This window comes from Cryptomeria japonica, chromosome 1 (assembly GCF_030272615.1).
Source record: "Cryptomeria japonica chromosome 1, Sugi_1.0, whole genome shotgun sequence".
Lineage (NCBI taxonomy): Eukaryota > Viridiplantae > Streptophyta > Pinopsida > Cupressales > Cupressaceae > Cryptomeria > Cryptomeria japonica.
In genome coordinates, this window is record NC_081405.1 from 328404631 (window position 1) to 328431677 (window position 27047).

A 27047-nucleotide genomic window follows, 5' to 3' on the forward strand; every position below is an offset into this window, starting at 1 on the left:
GAAAAAAAGATCACCCAACTGATCCCAGTCTCCTATAGTATTAGGACCCAAAGATCTGAACCAATCCAAAGCTCTTCCCTTGAAAGAAGCTACGAGCAATCTCAAGGCCACATTTTGTTCAATAATGCCATGGACAGTGCAGACAGTGGCTACATCTTGTAAATGTTCCCCAGGGGTTTTATGACATTCTCTAGTGAACTTGGGCACGACTTTCAGTGCGGCTGCAGGGATGTGTCCCTAGACCATGGGCGGGGTTGGAGGAATGAGAGGGCTCTCGTTATCCCAGGTCACGAAATTCCTGGGGGGAATATGTGCCATTGCTACGAGGGAGACTGCAGGGAAAACGGGCAAACTCTATGAGGATGAAGATATGGCCGAATGAATGGTCACCAGGGGTGGTAAGAGTAGACTAGGATTCGACGCTGTTTGACTCATGGTAACAGGCCTGCGACTCATAAACTGGCTCGGAGAGAAAAAGAACTTCAGGTCCCACCGGGTGTGCCAGAAAAAGAACTATTGACTCTAAATTTTACTCTGGAAGCAAACAGCCTTATGGGAAATTCAGTGATGGGGGACCAATTGCGCGAGACTCACTGAATGACCTCCGGGTTTGAGAAGTCGGCTCTTCCTTATGGTTTTGAGAAAAGGCGAAGAAGGAAAAACTGAAAACAACAAGATCTAAACTACTGAGGCGATATGCCAAAGCATTTTTCTAAAAATGTTATCAGCATATAAAACCCAAAGACATGTGGTTTTAAAGCCCATTCAACAATCTACATGTCCGGACAGAACCACAACTAAGATACAATCAAAATTCCTTTGCAACATAAAGAAATATCAATCATGCATCTACCAGATAACAAGTGCAAAACATAGTTTAATCGACAAAATCTTAGATATATATTTCCAAAGTTATCAGAATCACAATAAAAAGCATAGAAAACCATCAAAGCATGCTGAAAAGAGGCATCACAAAGGCCGCAGGCACAATTTGATTAACCTTCTTCAGAAAAAAGCAACAGCTAAAAGGCCGAAATTCTAACTAGGAAAACTTAATTGTTTCTTTTGAAAGTTTTGAACCCCCATAACAGGGAAAACGCCCGCATAAATAGAGCCCATGGCTCTGCTAACAGCCCAAACATCCACCAACCGAGCATAACCACCCCTGAAACAGAAGACACGTCGTGGCGCTCCGCAGGAACACACCCAGCAAAACGGCCTCTGAAGTTGTTAATCTCACCTAGCCACGACGATCTTCCTACCTGCCTGAACAAAAAAACCATGTCGTGGCACTCCGCAGGAACACACACTGAAAGACACGTGGAAGAACAGAGGAAACTCTACAAAAGAGCCTCTTAACCGAAAAACTACCAACAACACAGAGAGGCCATATGTCTCCATTTTTCAAACCACGAGGTGGGGCCCAAAAGCAAAGCCAAGTCACCAGAACCGATCCATCTGTCACCTCTGCACTCTTTGAGACTTCGAAACATAAAATGCAAGCCGTCGGGGCAACGCTGAGATGACACTTGGACCGTACGTCGAGCACGATTGGATAGCTAAAGAAAGAAAAGAGGCATCCCGATCAAAAATTCGCCCACTGACTTTAACTGAAAACAATGTGAACAGGTTGTTCTATGGGGTATATATCGGAGATTCTGGGGTTCGATCCGGACTAACGTCCCTGAAATGATTGGAAACATTTCCTAGCCAAGTCACCATTTGTTGTGTGTATTGCACACACACCCCTTTGCTTCACAAGGGACCCCCATTTTTGTGTGGTCTAGAAAGAGGGAGGGTCATTGAGAGGTTCAGGCTTTCAAAGCCACCAAAATCCCAAGCTTCAGGAGTTAAGTTCGTGCATATCACTTCATTTAGCCGAAGATGGCCAAGACGTTAAACTTGCCAAAAGTGTTCAAAGGCCGAAAATGATAAAAGGGGGTAAAACTTGCAAAATCACCTTATAGGCCGAAATTGGCTAATAGAGCAAAATCTCGCAAATGTTCTGTTTAGGCCAAAATTAGAAAATCTTGCAAAATCAGCTAGCAAGCCGAAAAAGGTCAAAAACAACTTAAGTTTGTAAAATCGGCTTTCAGGCCGAAATTGACGAAGAAAACAAGTTCGCAACATAGATAGTCAAAGGCCGAAATAAGGATTTTGGGCTTTCAAAACTAGTAAAATGTCGAGTTTTCCCAAAGCAATCTCTTGATAGCCTCGACTTTGCAAAAGGGAAGAAAATTCCGATCTTGCCATTTAGCCCAGAGGGCCGAGTTAGTTTTAGCACGCCAAAGACCCAAGTTTGCCCAAGTCGTGATTAAGGGGCCGAAGTTTCACAAAAATTGCGAGTTTGGTAGAAGGTAAAAGGGCCAACTTTGTGAAAGCATCTAAATCCACAAGTTTGCAAAATGTTCCTGAAGCTGAGTTCACAAAAATTTGTCCACAAGACGAGTTTTTTTAGAAGACTAAGTTTGCCTTTAAAGTTGAGCATGGAGCCCGAGTTTGGGCATAAAGGCCAACCCTGCGACTTTGTAATGAAGGCGAAGTTTGCATCTCGCCTCACATAGCCGAGTTTGTCAAAGCCCGAAGTTTCCAAGTCGTCTTAAGGCCCGAGTTTAGGCATGTGGATCAAGTTTTTATTTGATGTCGTGCTTTTGCAGGACAGAGGAGGCGTTTTTTTTTTTAAATTAATCTTGCAAAATATTCCAAAGGGCATTTTAAAATAGCCTTGCACTTTCGCCCAAATGGCCGACTTTGCAAAAAATGTAAAAAGGCCGAACTTTTTAAAGGACCTTTATTTCGGTCCCAATGGCCGAGTTTGTAGAGAGGGCGACAAAGGGTCCGAGTTTAAAAGCAAAATGTGAAGTGCAAGTTTTCAAAAGAGTTTAATTTGCTGAGTTTAGTTAAAATCGCACATAAGCAAAACTCAGCACTTCTTCTAATTTTGCGAGAAGAACCAAAATCAAATCATTTAATCCAAAGAGCCGAGTTTTCTTCAACAAAGGGCATTTTAAAAGTCGCTAAGTGTCTTTAGACACTTATTTATTTAATTTTTTTCAAAATAACTATTAAAAGTGGAATTTATTGTTTGTAGATCAACGACATCGAGAAGAGCTAGAACGTCAACTTGAAGCGCAAATTAGAGACGCGATTGCGATCAATGCCGGCCAGCAAAGATGCAAGTGCGCATTGCAGAGGATCAAAACCAAGCACGAGGAAGTGCACTATCATTGAACCGACAAGACTGAAAATGAAAGAACACTCAGAATGCTACAAGTTAGTGCATTCTCAGAAATACACAGCTAGAATTAATTCCAGAATTTTGTTTAAAGAACTGAAATTGTTTAATGTAAAGCTACCTGTGGGACCCGGTCAAGATATTTTGAAACAAAGTGGGAAACGGGTCAATTGTGGATAAGTTCTGTCTAACTGCCAAATTGACTAAATTAAAGCCAAATAGTGGTAAGTAGTGGAGATAGTGGTTGGGTGGATAACTGAGAATTGAGTATGGGTTAAAGCTGCTAGCTTCTAGAAGGTAGACCAAGGCCCTTGGATGCAGACAATCTTGGCCACCGGTTCAGTTTGTAAAATCTATAAACGGTAAGATGCCTCTCATTGTAAAAGGAGATATTTGAGGTAGTTAGACAATTAGATTCTAGTTAGAGTTTTTGTAGGCAGTTAGAATAGGTTAGAGTTTTGTAGAAGGTTAAATTTTAGTAGTAGCATAGAGATGTTGCAGAAATTGTTGTAATAGGCAGCTAGAATCAATATAATGGACATTGATTTGGTGTTTATCATCTTGGTTTTAGTCTGTTTGCATGGTTTCCTTCAGCTAATTAATTTTAGAGTTCAATGATTTTAATGACAAAATGTGGGGGGGTATTTGATACATTTCTGGTTCATACCATTGGCGGTCTGCTGATTGTAGGCCACTGTGCATGGTTAATCTGAACCTTACTGTGCTTAGTTCAACTGCAGGTGTTTGTCTTAGGCTGCGCCAAAATTGGGTGCCTAAATGAACGTCGTCAGTCTGAAAATCCTTTAGCCCTTGGAGATTGCACTGTTCTTGTCTAGTTGTGAGGGTGTCTCTGGCAAAAACAAGAATCTGTTTATGGAAATCTGTCTATCCACTACACTAGTCATTCTTATCACTGTCTTTAGGTCCCCTAAACCTTCCCTTTTGATTTTATTCCTCAGTCTAAGAATCGCAGCAGACCAGCTTCTTGTAAACGTAAGTCCCCTTGTGCTCCCAACAAAACACATCAACCACTAAGTTATCCCGCAATCATGACCTAACATTTGGAACCTTGAGGTTGTCCCCTTTGATCAACTAAAACAACATTAGGGATTCTTTATGCAAGAGAGGATAGGATACTCAGCGAGAACATTCTATTTTGGTTTGACCAGATATAGTTGTAGCGATACGACTTTAGATGCATCAACACATACTTTGTTTTTTAAAATTTAAATATGCTTTCAATTTATTTATTTTTAAATTTGATAGGTTGTTGAGTCCTAGTGCACATCCAACACAATCATCGTGAGACAACTCATGAAGTGCGGCAACTATTTTGAGCATGATCATCAACCAACTTTGCTCCCTATAGAGGCAATCCAACAATGAAGGGGAAAAAATGTAAAGTGGATCCTAGATGACACCTAGAGGGATAGCATGGAATATCTTCTTCGTTTCACCATGCCATCATGAGTATGATCCACTTTAAGAACATCGATAAGCACTATTTGGGAGAGGTACATGATGGCATTGACCAAATAATGAGAAGATGAACATGATAAATTAAAATAAGCAAGATATTAAAAAAAATTCTTCAAAGAGGTGCAATCAATTTGTGATGAGTGGTGGAACAAAATGCCCATCCCACTACATCTTATTGGCTTTGCATCAACTTCCAAATTTTATAATAATTAAATCTTTGCTATATCATCAAGGGTGCCATCATACAAAGATACAAAAGTCAACAAAGGGTACAAGAAAGGACATAATAAAATCTTTCCTGATCCTAATATAGAGGATTTAGTTATGAATGAGTTACTTTTCATCTAGATAGAATTGGAGAACATACATCTTCATCCACTCAATAAATGTCATTGACAAGCAGCAACTAAAGCATAGGAGATAATTTACGTGCATTCCAACTTGCTTCTTCTTTCTCACAAACAAAATAAGTACAAGGGAGGGCATAAAAAGTTTTGTGATGTAGATCCTGTTGTGACATTTACACACATGCCCCATTGCAAATGGGGACCCCCACTTTTTGCTTTTTAAGGTAGTTGTTTCGCTTAGTTTGTTTAGCTTGGTAGCAGTTTTGTAGTTTTTAATTTTTGCTCATGAGGAGGAGGCTATGTGTTGTGAGTCTAGGATTCGAATTGAAGGCGTGGTTGATGGAATTGCATGGTGGTTGAAAGTTGTCAGTGGTGTGGTTGAAAGTTGCTCAATGTTGTAAAACTTGTCAATCTTGTAAAATTTGCAAAGTTGTCAAAAATGCAAGCAAAGTTGCAAAATGTTGTCAAGATGAATTGAGAGTTGGAAAATGTTGTCAAGACAAATTGGGAGTGGAAGAGTTATGGTGGATGTATGTGTTGTGTTTCTGCATTTTGCATGGTTCCTTGTTACTTTTCAATATTAAATAGACTTCATTGATCATGGTGGATGCTTATGAAGATATTGTGATGAATTCCTTGGTTCATACTTTTTGTAGTTTGCTGATTGTAAGCTATGGTGTAAAGTTAGCTTGAGCCTAATCATTGTGCTAAGTTTGATTGTGGATACTTGTTCAAGTTGTGTCAGCATTGGGTATTTGAGTGATGTATTTGCACTGTGAAAATCTTCCATTTCCTTAGAAGATTGCATCGATTTTGTGTAGTTGTTGTCATCATGGCAAAACAGAGTCTAGTTTGAGGGAATTTTTTTATCCAAGTATCATCCATTGTCATCATTGTTCTTAGGATTAGTATAGGATCTCCTATTCCTTATCTCTTTTATCTTTATTTTCTAAGTCACTTAGTATAGAATCCATGTTCCAGCAGTGTTCATAAACGTAAGTCCCCTTGTGATTCCAGCAAAATCACATCATATTCACTGAGTCTATCCAGAAATTAAAGTTGATTGTTTGCATTGTAAACCTTGGAGTTGTCTCACTTGTTCATATCATGTGAGGTTTCATTGTTCAAGAGGGGATGGAATACTTGGTATTTTATTTTGTGTTTGAGGTGTCCTAAAACACACATCAATAGATCCAACGCAAACTGACTTGGATTTTTCTGTTGCCACTCAATCTTCACTTTTTGAGAAGTTGGACAACCTTCATACTTCATCAGGTTGCATGTAATTTTTATAATCTACTTGCATCATCCAATGTCAAAGATGATGATGATGTTGTTGGTCTTCAGATGAACTATATAACACTGATTACTAATTGTATTATCTTAATACTGAACAATGAATATCTATCATGACATTCAAGTTTCAACAAATTGATATCAAGTTTCAAATTTGTAATAGTTATGGTAGTTTCATTTAGCATATGCATGAGATGTGGTATTCTAAACTTAAAAATCATGTTTTTAGGCTGCAAATATGTATATATTTATGATTTGTATATGTTTTTTAACAGATGTAACCAAAACCTACGAGAATCCCCAAAAAATGTCCACCATACTGGCATACCTTGTCCACATGCCTATAACCATACTGATTCTCAATTGGCAACTTAGGTGTATATGCATGTGTGTGTGTGTGAATAAAGTCTCATAATCATGTGAAGTTGCATGCTGGCTAGGCCCAGACCTAAAATATCTCTCTCCCTCTCTTATATATATATATATAGAGAGAGAGAGAGAGTACAACATTCTTGATATATAACTTTTATCTATAGTGCTTCCCTCAACTGTATCAATGCATCATATATTTTTGAAAATTCATTTAATGTCCAGTGCTTGGTTGCTGGTCTAAACTGTTAGCCATAGTTAACATAATGTGAATCTTGGGGATTTTTTGTAGCCTATAGAAAACATATCGGTAGTAAATTTAAATTGGCTCTAATTGCATTTCTCTAGTATAGGATATGCAATACTTTGGCAATGAGCGTTTTGCAGAAAAATAGATTCCTTGGTCTTACATTCAATCATAATCTAAAGGTAATTTGCATCAGAAATCATTACCAATATCTCATGGTCTCCCATGATCTCTTCTATAAGCTCCTCAACTGGTTTCCCTGCACTATTGGGCACAAGTGCAGCAAAAACTGCAGACTCTAATCCTGTGAAAAGCACCAGCACATATCAAGTCAAGTTTAATATATATTCCATGAAAGGATCATCATTCTGTATGGATAAAGGAACAGAAACATTAGTGTGCTTGTCTTAAGAATTCTATGGACTATCAACTTCTCGTCACTACCAAGAGGAATGAACTACACAACAAAGTTCCTCACAGAGAGACACAGTGGAAAGTGCCATACCAGCTTCAGGGAATGCATCTATGAACATAAGTGTTTCCTCCCCAGTTAAGCCAGATAAGAAACAAATTTGTGGCAGACCATCTGCTACCTGAAAAAGGAGGCAAAAAGTAATTATTATCAAGGAAAATATATGTTAACAATTGAAGAATATCAAATCTGAAAAATCTTATAGATTTTCTGAAAAGAAAGCTCAGAAAGCAAATGGTTTTAAGTTGTATACAAATCTTTTTAAATTCTTAAAAGTTGTTTTCTTACAATAGTGTTGAAACTTGGACTAAGCCAGCCATTTTTGGCCGGTCTTGGATTCGGATTTGGCACCAAAACTTGGTGCAGACTCAGGAAACTCAACAATTAGAAAAAATATAATATTCAAAAAAATATTTTTAATAGGTTTTGTTTGAAAACTTCAAGTTGATACTGGTGATCATTTATTTGGTTCTACCATGACTAATCATGGTTTGTTTATCTATAAGAAACATAATGGTGAGACTTGGATCCACAAATCCTATAAGAAAAATAGTATTGAGTCACGGATTCAAGTCTGGACATTATGTTTCTTATAGATAAACAAACCATGATTAGTCATGGCAGAAATGATCACTGGAATCTACCACAACAATCTTCCCTTGTATATAAACTTAAATTGTATACAGTGTAAAGTATTCTTACATCCTTATATATTCCTAATAGATATGATTCTTTCAATGGGGAAATGGAAAACTACATGTAATTGAAAAGCAGATTCTCCTGTGAGTAGCACAAGGCAAAATTCATTCACATATTTTCACAAATATATTTTAAATTTTAAAAAGATTATATGTTATTTAACATAAGAATAATGGCAGCTATCTCTTAACAATTAATCAACTGTTTCAAAAGCTATGAGGGATATCTTTCACTAAAAGATACAAAAATAAAGTTGCCACTTTTAGTTTCATTTGTCTTTACATATCTCTGGACTCCTTTCCCTAGCAATCAAAATGCTTACTAATTAGACCCTTGTTAATGTAACTCGTAGATCCAACTCTCAACACTATATTTCTTACAAATAAACATACCATTTATAGTCATGGTAGAGCCACATAAATGATGTTACTGTTGTGCATTGCACACGCCCCCTGTCGCCGACAGGGTCCCCCTTTCCAGTTTTGAGTTTTTTGATCGTCATCCCGAGAATCGAAGCAGAGTTTCTCGTGTCTCCTCGAGCGAGTTCGTGATCAGTTCGTAAGCTGATCGACGTTGGAGTAATGAACCAATGAGTCCTCTTGACTGATCTGGCTTTCGGGCGTAAATACCGAAAGTTTGTTCCAAAATTTCAAAGCTTAACGTAATGCAAACATTTCGGACCCCAGGTCCGAACTTGGCGAAAGTCAAGTTGAGGTAAAAGGGAAACGTTATGCGCTCCCCCTTTTGGATTTAAGCGTCCAAAGGTGAAAATTCAAAATTTTGAAAGCATAAGGTGGCAATCGCATTTCGGACCCTAGGTCCGAAATTTCCAAAATTAAAATTTTTAAAACATAACACTACCCATCCATTTCGGACCTTAGGTCCGAACTTCAGTGAAAGTTGAGTTTTAACGCAGGCGAATGCCCATTTCGGACCCCCGCGTCCGAATGTCAACCAAGGCGAAATAAAGTTTTAACGCAGGCGAATGCCTACTTCGGACCCCCGCGTCCGAATGTCAACGAAGGCGAGAGTTAGGCTTTAAAAGCAACCACAACAAAGCCCATTTCGGGCCCCCGCGTCCGAATTTAAAAGACCAAGTGTTAAGCTTTTAAAAAGCGATATCAAAACGCACTTCGGACCCTAAGCTCCGAAAAAGACCAAGTGTTAAGCTTTTAAAAAGCGATATCAAAACGCACTTTGGACCCTAAGCTCCGAAAAAGACCAAGTGTTAAGCTTTTAAAAAGCGATATCAAAACGCACTTCGGACCCTAAGCTCCGAAAAAGACCAAGTGTTAAGCTTTTAAAAAGCGATATCAAAACGCACTTCAGACCCTAAGCTCCGAAAAAGACCAAGTGTTAAGCTTTTAAAAAGCGATATCAAAACGCACTTCGGACCCTAAGCTCCGAAAAAGACCAAGTGTTAAGCTTTTAAAAAGCGATATCAAAACGCACTTCGGACCCTAAGCTCCGAAAAAGACCAAGTGTTAAGCTTTTAAAAAGCGATATTAAAATGCGTACTTCGGACCCTAAGCTCCGAAAAGGGACAAAGTGTAAGGTTTTAAAGCATATCGAAACGCACACTTCGGACCCCCGCGTCCGAATGACAAAGGCAAAGTGTTAGGTTTTAAAAGCGACATTAAAATGCGTACTTCGGACCCTAAGCTCCGAACGACACGCAGTGTTAAGATTTAACGCAGTGCAAAGATTTAACGCAGTGCAAACAAAACGCATTTCGGACCCCTGCGTTCGAACTTCAACAAGGTCAGGCGAACAACGTTTTCGGACCCTAAGCGTCCGAAATTCCAAGGTGAAAGTTTAAAACGAAGTCCAAAAAGCAAGCAAAACTTTAACGCAGAAGGCACAGTGTGTAACATGGAGGCAAGGACGAACAAACCCACGAAGGTTAGATTCGAAAACCTCCAATTTGTCAAAGTTCAAAGGATACAATTCAAAATTCGAAAGGAACTCTTAAATCCGAAAACAAGGAGGTAAGACACTGCATCATCCTCCCATCAACCATTTAAAATTCAGGTTGCTAGGCACAGAACCATGTGAAATTGATAAATCCTCTTTCATCTCCCAAACCGCGAAAATTTAAACAGGAAGGATAACCGTTGGGATTCAAATTTTGCAGGGTCATCCGCTCGCCCCGCGCAACAAGGTCGGGCAATCACCCATCATTCGCTCCAATCAGGTAAGTACGCCTTATCGCGTACGGTCATTTAAAATGTGTGAATCAAATAAGCAAATACGCAAAATTTGAAATGCTTAGAGTCTGCATCTCCGTTATTCGAACATCCAAAATTTAGGACTCATTCCCAAGGTTTGGCCGGAAACTGCATCTCTTCTCAAAATTCTCATGTTTTGCTTTGTTAAAATTAATCCAAAAAATTCGAGAGTAAGAATGCTTAGTCATAAATCTTCAGGAATATGATGTTGTAGAAGTTAATCAGATTGTTAGCCCAGAATGATATTTAAACTAATCTCGGTCTGTCGAAACACTTCTGTTATTATCTAACCCGCATCGTCATTCTCGTATCACCTTGTAATCCATGTCTGGCTGTGCAGGATAAATGCCTAAATCAGCGGCAGAATCATCAAAAACACCCGCTGCAGCAGAAACCTCACGAGCATCCAAATCAGACGTCCCACGGAAAGTTGAAAGAATGAAGTATCAGTATCAGAGAGGAGGGTTAAGAGAGTCAAAGGTCCAGAGCATCTGGGACAACATTGGTGACACCGACCTTGGCCACATTGATATTCAGGATTTCAGGGATCGGGTCTTCTCGCCCAATGCATATGGCAAGCCTAGGCAAATGCTGGAAAGTGGCATCGCCCAAGCAGCAGGTTTTCCTCCAGCAATCCAGAACTATGAATTAGTAGTGGAAGCTGCTCGGCATTACGAGCCAAAGTCCAGATTAGTGCTTCTGGAAGATATCACTATTGCCGACTTCTCCCCTGAGGCTATCGGTGATGCATTTGATATCCCCTTTCCAAATAATCCCATAGCTACAACAATGGACGAGGCACAGGGGGCGTATGATATGAACCCAGCCCGATGCAGGGCACTGATTAACGAAGAATGGTTCAAAGAAAAAAGGCCTTCAAGCACCAGGATTGTGAAAAAGACCCCCAGAAGTGACTTTCATAATGAACATGGCGATATGGTCACCTTACTTAGCCGAGTCATGGGACTTCCTAAGTCCAACTACTTTGAAGAATGGATGTTCTATTTTACAGAACAGGTCTTTGCCGGAAAGTCTAAGTTTGACTGGGCCCAGATCATAAGTGATAACATCCACGCTCAGTTAATTGAGCTTGAGACAAAGAAGTATTTCACCATGACCTCCTATTTGGTCTACATGTTCGCAAAGAATCAGCCACTGCCAGGATTAATAATGAAAGGTGAGATCGGGAATGGGCCTGGTCAGGTAAAGGTTTATGATTGCTACCCGCAGCTGCACTACCAGGATATAGCTCAAAGGGAAAAGAGCAGCCCGGCTTACGCAGTTGGACAGTACGAACGTGTCAACGACGCCTTCACAATGCGCCTAGTCAGGCTAATGCAGGGAGGGTTACACATAAGGCTCTCGGAGCAAGCTACCATTTTAGTGCAGAGGTATGGGGCCTGGTTTATTCAGTTCCCAAGATTCTCCTACATCCGAATTGTTGGCTTTGAAGGTGCCCCCCTTCGACTTCCGCGGTACCCAACCGATAAAGTAGTCCTCATGGAGGTGGCAAGACAATCACGCCCTGCCGGCATATTGTTACGAGAGAGCAAGCAAGCTGGATTCGCATTTCCAATGATCATAGGCAACCATGATGTCCAATTGAGAACTCCCACCCTAGCAGAAGAGTCCCTTGCAGAGCTAGCCTCCTATGGCCTACAGGAACATTTTCCAAGAAAATGTTTTGATCATGACAATTTGGCAAAGAGGGCTTACGGTAGGCGCTACAGAGCAAAGGAGTCAATTGAAGATTACTGGAAAAATTGCTCCGATGACTACGAAGTCAGGCGACGGGAATATTCTAGATTGATTGTGCAGCAAATGCGACTCTTTGAGTACCGTCGGGTCCCGGATCAGCTCACAGACTCGGGGAACTGCCTCCAAGTCCGAGAATTTGAAGCAGTAAGGCATCTCTTGCCAGGTGTTGATTGGTCTCAAGACCCAATCACGGATTTCGAAGCAGTCATGGCGGCCCCGGCAAGATACACAGATCAGTGGTTACAACACCAGATCGAGAGGCTAGTCCATGAAGGGGTCCAGTTTACTTACCATCTGATGGGCAGTTTCGACTCTCAGTCTTCCGAAGATGAAAGGACATCAACTGAAAAACCAGAGAAAAGGAAGAAAGCTAAGGCTTGCAGAGGGACTCGGACGTCCAAGAGAACAAGGAGGGAGAAGATTCCCATAAGAAGGCCAGAGACCACTTCATCTTCAAGGGACCCCAGTTCGTCCGATGATGCCATAGATTTGGATTGCATACCTGCTCCGCCTTCCCAGAGCAACATAGAGGCATTCCAAGCCAATGACTCTCCTGCTCCAGATATGCCGGACACCGAGCAAAAGGGCCCCAATCCGACTAAGCCGGGTGACCAAATAGAGGAAGGAGAAATCCCATCCACCCAGGGGATCGAAGTGCATGAACCTACCCAGCAGAGCCGCCACGAATTGCTACTCCTCCATGCAGCCAAGGACGACTCAACTGTCGAAGGGGAACAAAGAACAGATGAGATCCATGAGCTCGAAGGAACCAAGGAGCCACCATCACAGGAAGATGTCAGACAATTATTCAGTGAAATAGGGGAGAACTCAGATGCAAACAAGGAGCTTCCTCCTTCTTCCACCCCTCCGGTGGCGGGACAGCTGCTAATTTGTGATCAGCCGGTTGAAAGCATGGGAGCACAAGGTGCTAACTTAACCCTATCCTCAACTCAGACAGTGCCTCAAGAGTGGCTGATCGCCAGAGCTCAGCGCAGGGCCGCCACCAAGGCACCCATTGATCTAGAGGACATCTTCTCACGAATGGATCAAGCAAAAGCAAAAGGGAAGAAGAAACCAAGAACATACTCTAAGATAACCAAGGATGAGCAAAGGAACCGCACTCTTCGTATTGCTACCCCGCCCGTAAACAAGCCAGCAGATCAAATAACCCTGGCAGATTATAGCATTACGACTGTCCCCATCGGACGAGCTACAAAAGAGCAAGAAAAGGAGGAATTTAAGGACTCAGTGCAGAACATACTCAGACAGCTCGAGGAAATCACGGCTGAAAAGGACATGTATCGGGCCCGTGCTGAACAAGACGAAGATACATCGATAAGCTCCTACGGCCACTACACAACCCCTCTGAATCCCATATTCCCCCAATGGCATTGGCGCAGAGGACCACAACTGAATTTGAAGGAATCCGGGATACCGCAAAGGCCGTTAAGGAATGGGTGCAGGACATCAAGAAAAAGGGAGAACAGATCCTCAAAGAAGTAAAGGAAATGGCTCTCCATCGAGAGCTCACTCTAGTCAGGCTGTTGGAAGTAAAGAGAGAATCCCTTCACATGCATGAAGTAGCGGCCTCTACCCTTCCCCTCCTAAGAGCTCTTTTCTGGACACATACACAAATTCCCACACTGCCTGACATCCTGAATCCCCATAGCATCAGTGTTCTCAAGGAATGGTATTGGACCGTCACCATGAAGAACGACGCCCAGGAAATTATTGACAAAGAAAATGACGCATGCGAGGCAATTCTGGGGAACATGCAAGAACTAGGCAAGACCATCCTCCGATCAATGGTTTCGGGGTGGATAAATGACCTGTCCGACAGTGTAATCCGGCCGGATTGGGAGGAAAGATTGGGAGCAGATAAGGTTTCTTATTCCATCGAAGACTTGAGTTTTGCTGGTCAGTTCCATTCAGACATATTGTGTTTCGAGCGTAATCGCTCCAGCTGGAAGGACGGTTTAAGGCACGTGGACCAGTATCTCGAAGGCATGCAATACAAAATTCGCCACCCTCCCATGCCGCCTTTTAATCCCCTCTTCCAATTATGCATCAAGTTTCAGGAATATGTCCGCGAGGAACGAGCAGCAGGTCGTGATTTATGGCGAGAATACCTGCATGGCGAAGACCAGTTTCTGCAAAAGGAATGTGAAACCAGGATAGAGAAAGTAGTTTCTCAAAAATGCCTTTTTCCCTCCAAGTCTTAAAAAGTGCACTTTTGTCCCAAAAAGGTGACAGTTGACTTTTGGTCAACATATTGTAAAGTTTTTTGTGCACCTCCCCTTTTTGGATTATTTCAAAAGTTGTAATTATCCTTTGGTAGTTATTGCTCCTTTTGGGGTAGTTGTAGATATTTATCCCCCTATTTATGAGTGTGGGTCCCTCTTTTTGTAAGGATGAATCTGGGCCACTTGTTTAGATTAGATCTTGGCCATTCATCCATTTTTGGAAACCTATTTAAGGGGACTGGTTTTCCCTCATTTAGGAGGAAGTTCTTGAATTGTTGCGAAAGCTCTGAAGAAATTTTGCAGGAATTAATACAATGGATTAAAATTACCTTCAAATTTCCTTGTGAGTGCATGGTCTCCTTCTTCATTCAAATTAGAAAGCTTTTAAATTATGTCTGTTCATTTTGCACAGCAGTTCTTACCAAGCATCTGATAGAACCTTCACAGTCCATACCATTAGAGGATAGCTGATTGCTTTTTCCTTTCTGCATGGTTAATCTGGGCTATTTTATGATTCAGTTCGATTATCAAATATATACATATCATGAATGTAGAAGTTCTAATATGGTATTTGGTAATATGAAAATCTGGTTTCTCCTTTGAAGATTGCACTAAGTTTATGCAAACATTGTGTCTAAATGACTGATGATGCTTAATTTAGTTTCCTGGAGGTGTCTGTCTACTTGGGTAAATCTGTTGTCCTAGTTAACATTTACAGTTCTCTTTCTCCCTACCCTTCCTTTCTTTCCTCCCAATTTTATCCCCTTTTTTTAGAAATCTGCAGTCTTGCTAAATCAGCTTCAAATTAACCAACATCACCTGAAAGAAAACCAAAAGAAGTCCCTGGGAATTCGTACATGGAATTGCCAATCAAACGTAAGCCCCCTTGTGTTTCCAGCAAAAAACACATCAAACCACTGAGAGATCCCGCAGTCAAGACCTGACAAAAGAAACCTTGAGGTTATCCCCATTGATCAAATCATAGAAAATAGCATTAGGGATTCCCTTATTTCAAGAGAGGGTAGGATACTCAGTGAGTTCATTCTATTCTGCGTTGGCCATATGGAGTTTGCAGCGATGCGATTTCATCCACGTCAACAGTTACCTGTGAGCTCAAAGGGTCTAGAGGACTCATATGACATTGTCTGATGCTATTTCTGGCTTTTGGTGTGTTCTCTAGAATTCTTGGATAGAGTGTCCATTTATAGTAAGTCACCCAATGGGGTCCAATTCTTAGCATTCATCATCAGTATCAATCCCACGTGATTCAGATGCTTTCCAACCATTTCCATGACCCAGTGTAATATTGAGTTATATTTTAAATAAATTTTACTAAGGTTGCAATTTTAGCCAAAATAATTTAATGGGCACCTTAGTTGAGGGAACTTTGGATCAAGGCAGGAGATTCAAATATGAATTTTTTTCACTCTTCAGCAAAGCTCGAAGGGCTGCAAATAGGATCAAAGCAGTGAAAGGTGAAGATGGGTGTTGGCATTCAAAAGCGAAGGATATTGAAAGCATTGCTACCAGTCACTTCAAGCAGCTGCTGAGTCAGCAGGCTGTAGGTGATTCCAATCTGTGGGAGTCGGTGGTAGCCGATATCCAAGAATTGGTATCTTTTGAGGACAATGAATTCTTGATGCAACCTTATTCTCTAAAGGAGGTGAAAGTGGCGACTTTTTCGCTTCATCCCTCCAAATCCCTTGGTCCAGACGGGTTCATTGTGGAAGTATTTGAAAAATGCTGAGAGTCTATGGGACATGATGTCCTAGGTGTAGTTGAAGACTTTAGGAAGAAGAAGAGGTTTGTTAAGGAGTTGAACCATACACTGATAGCTCTTATTCCCAAGAAGTAGAATTGTGTCAGCATGGCAGATTATAGACCCATCTCTTTGTGCAATTCAATCTATAAAATCCTCTCAAAGGCTATGGCCGATAGATTGAAGACATTGTTAGGCAGGCTTGTTTCCGAAGAATAGAATGGTTTTACTCCAGGTCGAGAAATCTTAGATAGCATTATTCTAGCTTTGGAGACTATCCATTCGATGAAAGTGGATAATATTAAGGGTATGCTGGTTAAGCTCGATGTTAGCAAAGCCTATGATCGGGTCAATTGGGGCTTTCTCATGTTTGTTTTGGAAAAAATTGGTTTCAGCAAGGGTTGGATGAAATGTGTTTATCACTGTATTTCTTCTCCGTGCATATCGGTCTTGGTTAATGGTGTTCCATGCGGATTTTTCGAAGCAACTAATGGTCTGAGGCAAAGAGACCCTATTTCTCCTTCCCTCTTTGTGCTTATGGCTGAAGTGCTAGGTAGAACCATCAAGCAGAAATGCCGCAGGGGCATTTGGAAAGGGATTACAGTTCACAGAGACATGGCTGCCATTTCCCACTCCCAATTCACTGATGACACGCTTTTGTTTTGGGAGGCATCTGTTCGAGAAGCGGAAGTGATGAAGTCCACTTTAGAAGACTACACCAGTGCCTCAGGTCAAATCATGAACAAAGAAAAGTAGCAGATTCTATTCTTGTATACTTGTAAACGGACTCAAAGGAAGATTGCGGAAACTTTGGGCTTCCAAATTTCTTCTTTTCCTTTTAAATATTTAGGGGTCCCGCTTTTTCTAGGCAGGAATGGGTTAAATCTTTGGGAGGAATTCATCAATAATTGTAAAGTGAAAGCAGAATGCTGGAAGAATAAGTGGCTTTCACAAGCAAGGAGGATTCTGATGATTAAAGCAGTTCTTTCCACCATTCCAATTTACTCCATGCCTTGTTTTAGATTGTCTTCTAGAGCAACTGGGCAGTTAGACAGTTTCCTCAAGAAGTTTCTCTGTGAAGAGTCCAAAGAGAATAGGCATATCCTGTTGATCAACTGGGATACTGCGTGTCTGATAAAGGAGGAAGGTGGTGCTGGCTTGAGAAAGATGGATTTGCAAAATCTTGCCTTAGGAGCTAAATTGACTTGGAAGCTCTACAAACAACCCAATAAAACATGGTGTAAGCTCTTGAGGAAGAAATATTTGGACTCAGATGAACCTGAGAGGATTTTCACAACGGCAAATATAGTAAGGGGTCTGAAATATGGAAGTTTGTGTGGAAAGTAGGAAGATAATTGTGGAGCATGTGTCCTGGAAGATAGGGAATGGAAACAAAGACAAATTTTGGAGAGATTTGTGGAATGGAGAAGTTCCAATAGCTGACCTCTTTGACCACAATGACTAGAGTTTTGATGTTGAATAGAAAAAGGTACACTATGTCTCTGACTATATTGCAAGTGATAAGGGAAGCCGATCCCTAGCTGTTTGAAAGATCCCTGATGGATCTTTTAAGCTGACAGGCTGTAATTTTTTAATTATTTGTTTTAAAATAAATTCTTCCTGTTTATTAAATGATCTTTCAGAGAGAGATAGAAGTTGCAGAAAGGTTGTGTCTTTTGTTTTTGTTTGTATTTTTCCAGATATAGGTAAACAATGAATAACAACAGCAGCAAATATGAAATAGGCTGGAAAATAATGTGCAATAATATAATATTCAGCCAACCCAGAATAGCTACAAATTGTACCAGGCAAAATACATAAATGATATGCCAGCAAAGTATCTACCAACCAAAATAATGTTGCCGGCTGCAAGAAAGACCATCCACACACAAAAAAAGAGATGGCTGATCAATACCAATCAGCAACCCACATGCCAACTGGAAGGAGGCCGTACGGCTGCTGCAGTCATGTCCAGGCAGCCAAGGAACTCCCACGTGCCAAACAATATACCCAACGTCCAAAGCCAAAGCTCTTCCAATGCTGAACTTGCACTCCAATCAAAGCCTGAAACCAAATGAAGCTGCTGAAACCTTCTATTGGGGTTTGCGTCCCAATATCTAAGCCCTAGGGTTTGCCTCCCAGTTCTCCAGAAATCGCTCTTTAGAGCAAATTCACAAATGCCAAGTTTGAAGATGTAAAAAGATAATAAAAAATGAGCCAACATCTCCTTTTATCTCCCTCTCAAAGCTACTCGAACCCTAAAGGGAGAATATGCTTTTATCTTTATTAAATAATGGCATATTCTTAATTAAAAAGGCCTTTATGTATAGGAAAAACACCCCTTTCGTCAAATAACAAAACTCAAGGTGCCAGAAGGTCTCCGGATGATGAAAATAAGTTATAATAATTCAAGACCTTTCCAACGAGCTATAATACATATGCCTGCCTGACCAGAAGAAGCCAAAAATCCCCTTATTACTCCAATTAGCTATATAAATAGCTTTATTTAATTAATAAGACGCTAACTTAGGAAATATTAAAAATATATCCCAAATAGCCGTATAATGTTCATCTGACTCCACAAGTCTGAAACGGAGCCTGCCACCTGTCTGTGACTGTTGTCGGAAATCATGGATCCTCGAGCAATCTTGTCCCTAAAATCTAGGGATGCTCCTAGAAGCTAGGAAACATACCCAAATCTCCTGAAACTGAACCCAAGGAATAGTCTCATGGTAACCCAACCCTGGGTACTGTCAAATCCTCCTAAATAGTAGGAATAGCCTCCACAAAAGAAGGAAATGCCTCCTAAAATTAAGGAACTGCTCCAAACTAGTCCACTACTGCCAGAATACCAAATCCCAAACACTGAATATCCTCACTGAGTCTCTCTCCACCATTGTTAGCCTACAAGACCCCAAAATAAGCTAACTCACATGTCTCTGCTAGACAGAGCTAAAGAGGTGACATGATAGTCCTCCCCTCTCGGAGATGCTTGCCCACAAGCAACTGCAAAGCTGGATGCTGCAAAATAGACTCACCCTCCCAAGTGGCATCCTCTATGGGAAGACCTCTCCAGCGTACCAAATACTCCCGAATCACCCAGTTTCTCAGCCGTCGTTCCCTCACCTCAAGAATCTCCTCAGGAACCAGAGTCAATTTACCTTCCTCATCCATGGGAGGCAAATCGGGTGATGCTGTAATATGTTGTCCCAGGGCCTTCTTCAGGCATGACACGTGAAACACATTATGAATTTTACTGCCAGATGGTAACTCAACCTCATAAGAAACCTCTCCAACTCGCCTGAATACTCTATATGGTCTGTAAAAACGAGGTTTGAGCTTCTCAGCTCCCCATAAGCTATTGTTATAACTTAGACCAGCATCATGAATGAGGTTGTAAATGTTATTATACCAAAGCCAACCAAGGATATCGATCCCAATCTCAATATCCATCAAGTAGTCATATCTCTTCACACTCCCATGCAACTCAAGAGCTGATGTAGACCATGATAAATCTGCAAGTGCATGGGAAATCGTAGTAGGACAGCCACTAACTACCGGAGAGTCAAGGAAGATTGAATCACCAACCAACAAACACATAGCTGCCATATCACATGAAATTTGTGATACATCCAAAGAAGAATTGTAGATGCCCTTATCACCAAACAAAATTGTTTCTTGGGTGGCTATTCCACTACGAATGATATCCATAAAGTCACTGTGCTCATCCATGATTGCATATCCTTCAAATTTGTGATCATCATGAAAATCCAATGATGCAATATGTGACTCCTCTAAAATTGGTTTGCAATCAACATACTTACTTTGCTTATGCTCAATCTCTAAGTCTTCTTTTCTTGGAAGAAAGTGTGATCGAAGATATGCAACTCTTTGTTGTCTTGCCTGATTTAAACGTTTGTGGCGCTCCTTGATTTGTTGTAAGTGCTGCCTTGTCTGGACAAAAAACAACTTAACCTGTCGTGCTCTTTCTAGACCCCCTTCATTCAACCTTCCAGACTGTTCTATCTGAGCTGCTCCAAAGCGCATAAAATCAGTCCCATGGTGAGATGCATCATCAAGCTTATCGCACAACATGAATTCACCTTGTGTAACACCCATGGTAGAATCTCTAGCACTCATCTCTTCATGCTTAGAATTTGCGTTAACTTGAAAAAGAAAAGGTATTTTACTGCTGTTATAAAAATCAGAATGACTGTCATGCATTTGTGTCATGTCATCAACTCTTACGAGTACCTCTTTATTGAAAATAACACAAGCATTTTGAATGCTATCACTTATAGAATATCCTTCATTTGTTATTCCATGTATCATGGTGGCAAACTCTTGAGAATGAGAATGTACACAACTGTTGTCTCTAATCAGAATTTTGGGCTCCTCCTTTATACTTTCTTTCGAATCATCAAACATCACCAACTCTTGACATGTCCCATGTCTATCTTCCCAAAATTGAATGCCAACATTAGATGACTCGATAACATTGTCTTCTACATGAGTATGGGCTGCTAGCTCACTGTTATTACCTTTCCTTGTGTTTCCTTTGAAGTCTTCAACACTGAATTGTACCTGCACACTCTTGGCTGCCACATCTTCAACAATAACCATTAGCTTCCTTGGCTCTTTGTTCACTACTGATATGCCTATTGTCGGTGTGTTATTGATTTTTCTTGTCTCAACTAAAGTACTGCTGTCAACATCAACTATAAACTTAGCATAAGATAAGTCTTGCTCCTCATTATGTATGGAATAGTGTACGTCACAAACTTCTTCAGACTGATTTAATACTGTTGTTTTGATATAAACAAATCCAGTCCTCTTGGAAGAGACATCATCAAAATAACCATGCTTAACCAATGTATCATGTATACCAACATTCGCAAATTCAATTTCACTACTTGCTCCATGAATAGGAGCTGCAAATTCATGTAATTGAAAGAGGATGATTCTGCTATCCTTAATCATAGACTTAAGAATGATTGTAGCCTTTCTTCCATTACCTTGGAAAACTTCAATGCAAGAGTACACTTGCATACACTTGGCAGTCCAATCAAGTAACATATCAAGACTTGAGATTAGGACATCCTTACACTCAAGCAAAGTGTCAACATCATAAAGGTGAGACATCAACATACAATCTGATTTGTGTTCTTCTCTAACTGCTATTATAAAATCAGATTGTGGGCAAATAGAAGTTCCAACCACAACCTCATGCTTATTTATCCTTTCATAAATGTCAACCATGCTATAGTTGTCTTCACTATCCTTCTTGGATTTGTGCCCATATGAAGTCAAAATATTTATGTCCCAATTTAGGAAATCAGAATTATGTTCAAACCTTCCCAAGGTGTCTTCATTGCCATTCCTTGTATTGTTCTTGAGGGTAGGGTCTCCTTTCATGAATGTTGACCTATGAAGTGTACCCTGCTGCAAGTAACATGGATTTATAGCTTCCATAGCTGCCTTTAATCTAATCCATACCTTCACCTCCATGATTGCTATGCTTTTCCTTACCAATTGTCTCCAAGGTGTAGTATGCAAAACAAACCAAACATTATCAAAATGCAAGATCTTCTTAGTAGACAATCTCTTGGACTCCATAATAAGCTCTTTAAGATAAAATGCCTCATGTGACCTTAATAACTGTCCTTTCATTGTAGATGATGCATGATTAGCCAATTTGAAATGAAATATGTTCCATTCCACACAAATGGATATGTCACTTGTGGCTAGTCCATCAAGTGTGTAAATATCAGCATTAATGTTTTGAGTCTTCAAGGGGCTCTCTAAAAGAGGGAAGTCATAGACTTCATAAGGCAAACTAGACCAAACTGAATTTCTTGAATCATACCTCCTTTCTTCTTCACACAATGTAACATGTTCTTCTTGTGGGCTTACCTCAAGAAGCTTTTCCCTTGTAAGCTCTTCATCTACACATTCTTCCCTTGGAAGAAATAACGATCTAATGTATGACTCTCTTTGTCTTCTTGCATTATCAAGCTGATTGCATCTTTCCTTGAACTCTTGCAAGTGCTGTCTTGCTTGGGTAGCAAGCATCTTTGCTTGCATAGCTCTATCTAACCAATCTCCATTCAACCTTTGGCAATGCTCTATATCTACTGCCCCAAAGTACACAAAATCTGATTTATGATGGGTTGTTTCATTCATGCTAACCTCTGATTTTTTTCATGTATGGAATTGATCTCAACAATAGAGTCAACTAATTCACTAGAGAATGCATCTGTTTCATGTAACTCAACATTCATTCCTTCAAAGTTGTTTCTACTGTCATACTCTCCAACAGAATCCACTTGTAAGACACCTTGCAAGGATATAGAAGTCTCATATGAATTATTCCCTAATGCTGAGATTTTATTTTCACCAATCAAATCTGCCTGGCTATCAAAGTCATCAACTAATTTTCTGCCAATCTCATTTGCAGACATCATTTCCTTTGCTCCTCCACTGCTTCCTTGGTTCTCAAATGATTCATGTTGCCTCCTTGGTTGATGACGTGGACTCGAAAGCATCAAGTCCTCTTCATCGGGTATTCCCATGAATTGTGTGAAGGAAAAACAGTCACGTATCTTTTTCGGAAGGGAACAATACTTGTCATAGTTGTTCATAACTGTATCATTCAATGTCTTTGCAGGAGACCTCCTCTTTGTACTAGTTGATGAAGTCGTACCCTTAGAGTGTCTGGAACTCCCTGAAGGTGTTTGTTAAAATTTTTCCCTATTTGTTTATTCTTAGACAACCCTGTCCTGATGACCAATTTGGTCTGCAACCAAGCTTCAATATAAAATCAAACTACTCATCTTCACCCAACAGGCTAGCAAGATCAAGGCTCTGATACCACTGAAAGATCCTTGATGGATCTTTTAAGCTGACAGGCTGTAATTTATTAATTATTTGTTTTAAAATAAATTCTTTCTGTTTATTAAATGATCTTTCAGAGAGAGACAGAAGTTGCAGAAAGGTTGTGTCTTCTGTTTTTGTTTGTATTTTGCCAGATATAGGTAAACAATGAATAACAACAGCAACAAATATGAAATAGGCTGGAAAATAATGTGCAATAATATAATATTCAGCCAACCCAGAATAGCTACAAATCGTACCAGGCAAAATACATAAATGATATGCCAGCAAAGTATCTACCAACCAAAATAATGTTGCCGGCTGCAAGAAAGACCATCCAGGCACAAAAAAAGAGATGGCTGATGAATATCAATCAGCAACCCACATGCCAACTAGAAGGAGGCCATACGGTTGCTGCAGTCACGTCCAGGCAGCCAAGGAACTCCCACGTGCCAAGCAATATACCCAATGTCCAAAGCCAAAGCTCTTCCAATGCTGAACTTGCACTCCAATCAAAGTCTGAAACCAAATGAAGCTGCTGAAACCTTCTATTGGGGTTTGCGTCCCAATATCTAAGCCCTGGGGTTTGCGTCCCAGTTCTCCAAAAATCGCTCCTCAGAGCAAATTCACAAATGCCAAGTTTGAAGATGTAAAAAGATAATAAAAAATGAGCCAACATCTCCTTTTATCTCCCTCTCAAAGCTACTTGAACCCTAAAGGGAGAATATGCTTTTACCTTTATTAAATAATGGCATATTCTTAATTAAAAAGGGCCTTTATGTATAGGAAAAACACCCCTTTCGTCAAATAACAAAACTCAAGGTGCCAGAAGGTCTCCGGATGATGAAAATAAGTTATAATAATTCAAGACCTTTCCAACGAGCTATAACACATATGCCTGCCTGACCAGAAGAAGCCAAAAATCCCCTTATTACTCCAATTAGCTATATAAATAGCTTTATTTAATTAATAAGACGCTAACTTAGGAAATATTAAAAATATATCCCAAATAGCCGTATAATGTTCATCTGACTCCACAAGTCTGAAACGGAGCCTGCCACCTGTCTGTGACTGTTGTCGGAAATCATGGATCCTCGAGCAATCTTGTCCCTAAAATCTAGGGATGCTCCTAGAAGCTAGGAAACATACCCAAATCTCCTGAAACTGAACCCAAGGAATAGTCTCATGGTAACCCAACCCTAGGTACTGTCAAATCCTCCTAAATAGTAGGAATAGCCTCCACAAAAGAAGGAAATGCCTCCTAAAATTAAGGAACTGCTCCAAACTAGTCCACTACTGCCAGAATACCAAATCCCAAACACTGAATATCCTCACTGAGTCTCTCTCCACCATTGTTAGCCTACAAGACCCCAAAATAAGCTAACTCACATGTCTCTGCTAGACAGAGCTAAAGAGGGGACATGACACTGTTTGGAAAAGCATTGAAGGTGTTGATGCTAAGGTAAATAGGAAACTTTCTATCATTTTGGTTGGAAGAAGAATATTTTTGTCAAGAGAAGAAGACACAGTTATTTGGTGTGCGGCTAGTGGGGAATACAAGGCAAACTTAGGCTATACAGTGCTAAGGCAGAGGGGTAGGGATGGCCTTTTAGACTTTGTTGGGACAGAAGGGTTCTTCCAATAGCAAGGTCCTCCTCTTGGATTGCGTTGCATGGCAAGATTCTAAGGGGTGACCGGCTTAAGTCGATAGACATTGAGGGTCCAAATTGGTGTCCTATGTGCAGAAGTGACGAGGAAACTGCTAACCATCTTCTTCTTGGATGTTCAGTAGCCTCGGTATGTTGGGACTGGTTGATGGATATGTTGGAACGGCAGACATCGAGAAATGGTAAAATGTTGGGTTTTCTCAAAGTATGGCCACTGGCCAATGTCGATTCATTATGGGGTGACCTTTGGATTGTTGGTCCTTCCACTCTCTTGTGGCAATTATGGAAGGAGAGAAAGTAGAGGGTGTTCTGGGAGGAAAGTTTATCTTAGGCAAATATCATAGAAAGAATTAAGACCTCAATTGTTGAGATTGTGAACTGCAAAATTATTGGTAAAAAAGTGATGTTCTGTTCCAGATAGGATAGGAGTATGGAGGAGAAATGGGGGATTTTGTTGGCAAGGGATTTTAAAATTGTTAGCAAGAATGTAAGTAGGGCAAATGTAGTTTGGAGCACTCCAGAGGAGGGCTGGCATAAACTGAATTTCGACGGAGAAAGGAAGGGCAACTCGGGGGTCGTGGGTTTTGTTGCCACCATTTGAGATCATATAGGCAGTTTGGTCTCGGCAATCATGGGCCCCATGGGTATAGCTTCTAATAACGAGGCGAAACTGAAGGCACTGGATAGTGGTTTGGATCTATGCCTCGCTAAGGACATCTCCAATGTCCATATTGAAGGAGACTCTCATCTTGTTGTCAATGCAATTCTGAAGTCTAATTTGCTTAGCTGGAAACTTAAGCAATGGATTCCTAGCATCCTCGACAAACTTGGCAAGCTCTCTAATTATTCCATCTCTCATACTTTCTGGAAAGGGAATAAAGTTGCAGATTGGCTAGCAGGAGAAGCTATTAGAAGTTGCACGGAGGTCAAAGTGATTGACGACTCGTGGCTACAGGAAGAACTGAAAGAAATCCTATTTAAGGCTTCTAGCAGTGGATCTAATGTGCCACGTGAGGGAGTTGGGTAGGCATGTTCCCTCTTTGAGATTCCTGTACTCGATTGGAGATTTTCTAGATTTTGTCAGTAGATTTTTCTTCACAGAATGAGTATAGACCCTAGACTCAGACCAACTCAGGAGCTTACTTAAAGACGGTTTGGGAGCAGATATTCGTACCAAGTTCTCTGGTTTGGTGGTAGTGTGTTCTCTATGGAAAACTCCTTTGGTGTTCTATGTATCTAAAATTCGAGGGAGGAGATGTCTGAGACTCCGGCGGAGCAGATTTTTAGGTTATTTCAAAAGGCAGAGGAAAAGGAAAGGGACTTCGTGATTCGGTTGTTGGGTCTAGACTTTTGGGGAGGTGATCATGTTCATGATGGGGAGATTTATAGAGAAGTGTTCGATCCTATAGTTCAAATCCTAGGTCACCTAATAAACGCGTATGGCATAGCTGGACGAGTGGTCGGGGAGGAGAACATTGTGACTGTGAAAATTGCAATGAACGACCTTCAGCCGGTGCCCCATTCTGGAGTTATGATAGGACATTTTGATCTGAATGCAGAGGGCCTGCAAACCAAAATGAAGGAAGCATGGAACATCTTCAAGGTAGGAGCTGGGGAGGAGAACTCTCTTGATAAATTTGTAGACTACATGAAGGAGAATGAAGGACTCATGCCGGAGGAGATGGTGGAGAGGGTGATAGAGATCGGGTTGGCCATAGCACATTTGTATAACTGAGTATTTGTCTGTCTTTATCTACTATGTAATGTTTTTTGGATTAATGCAAGGGTACTTCCCCCTAGGCAGATCTTACCAAAAAAAAAATAGCTTGTTGGCACTGAGATGGAAAGTTTTAAATGTTGTGATGTTGATAAAGTGATTTTTGGTGTTGGTAATAAATAATTAATGAATTAAATCACTTTTCAACGACATAAAGCTTATTTAATTAATAAAGTGATTTTATATTGTGTTATCCGGAAAGTTCTCAAACAAGGTTATAAAAGGGTGTTTGTGAGCTCATTTGGTATTATGTTGTTTATTCTATTTTCTTTGATTGAAACCCTTGTGATCCGGAGATTGAATTTGGTTCATCTCAACCTCTAGAGGACAAAAACCCTCTTGGAGAAGATCAGTTTTGAGGGTGAAAGATTCTTCCCTAGCTGGTTGCAAGAGAAATCATCTAAGTTACTCACATTGGTTTAAGTGATTGAAAATAAGTGAAATTTGTGAGGTCCTTTAACAAAGACAAATTTCAAGTTTTGTGGTTGTGTTTGAAGTCTTACCTGGTAATTTATTGGACGCCATGAACGGAAGAATATCTATTTCCCAAGGTTCCACCAAGTTTCTAGGATGGGGAGACAGGGGGACGATGGGACTT

The 27047-nt window shown here is 40.5% G+C and overlaps 1 protein-coding gene across 2 annotated transcripts in view; it reads right to left on the minus strand.

Moving 5' to 3' along the window:
- Positions 1–27047, minus strand: part of LOC131073144 (uncharacterized) — a 307122-nt gene that overhangs the window by 28538 nt on the left and 251537 nt on the right. For both annotated transcript variants that reach the window (XM_058009527.2, XM_058009528.2), the window contains exons 6-7: positions 7479–7566; positions 7180–7277 (exon numbers count right to left, since the gene is read on the minus strand). In XM_058009527.2, coding sequence (XP_057865510.2) covers positions 7180–7277; positions 7479–7566 — 186 coding nt within the window. The remainder of the gene's footprint in view (positions 1–7179; positions 7278–7478; positions 7567–27047) is intronic.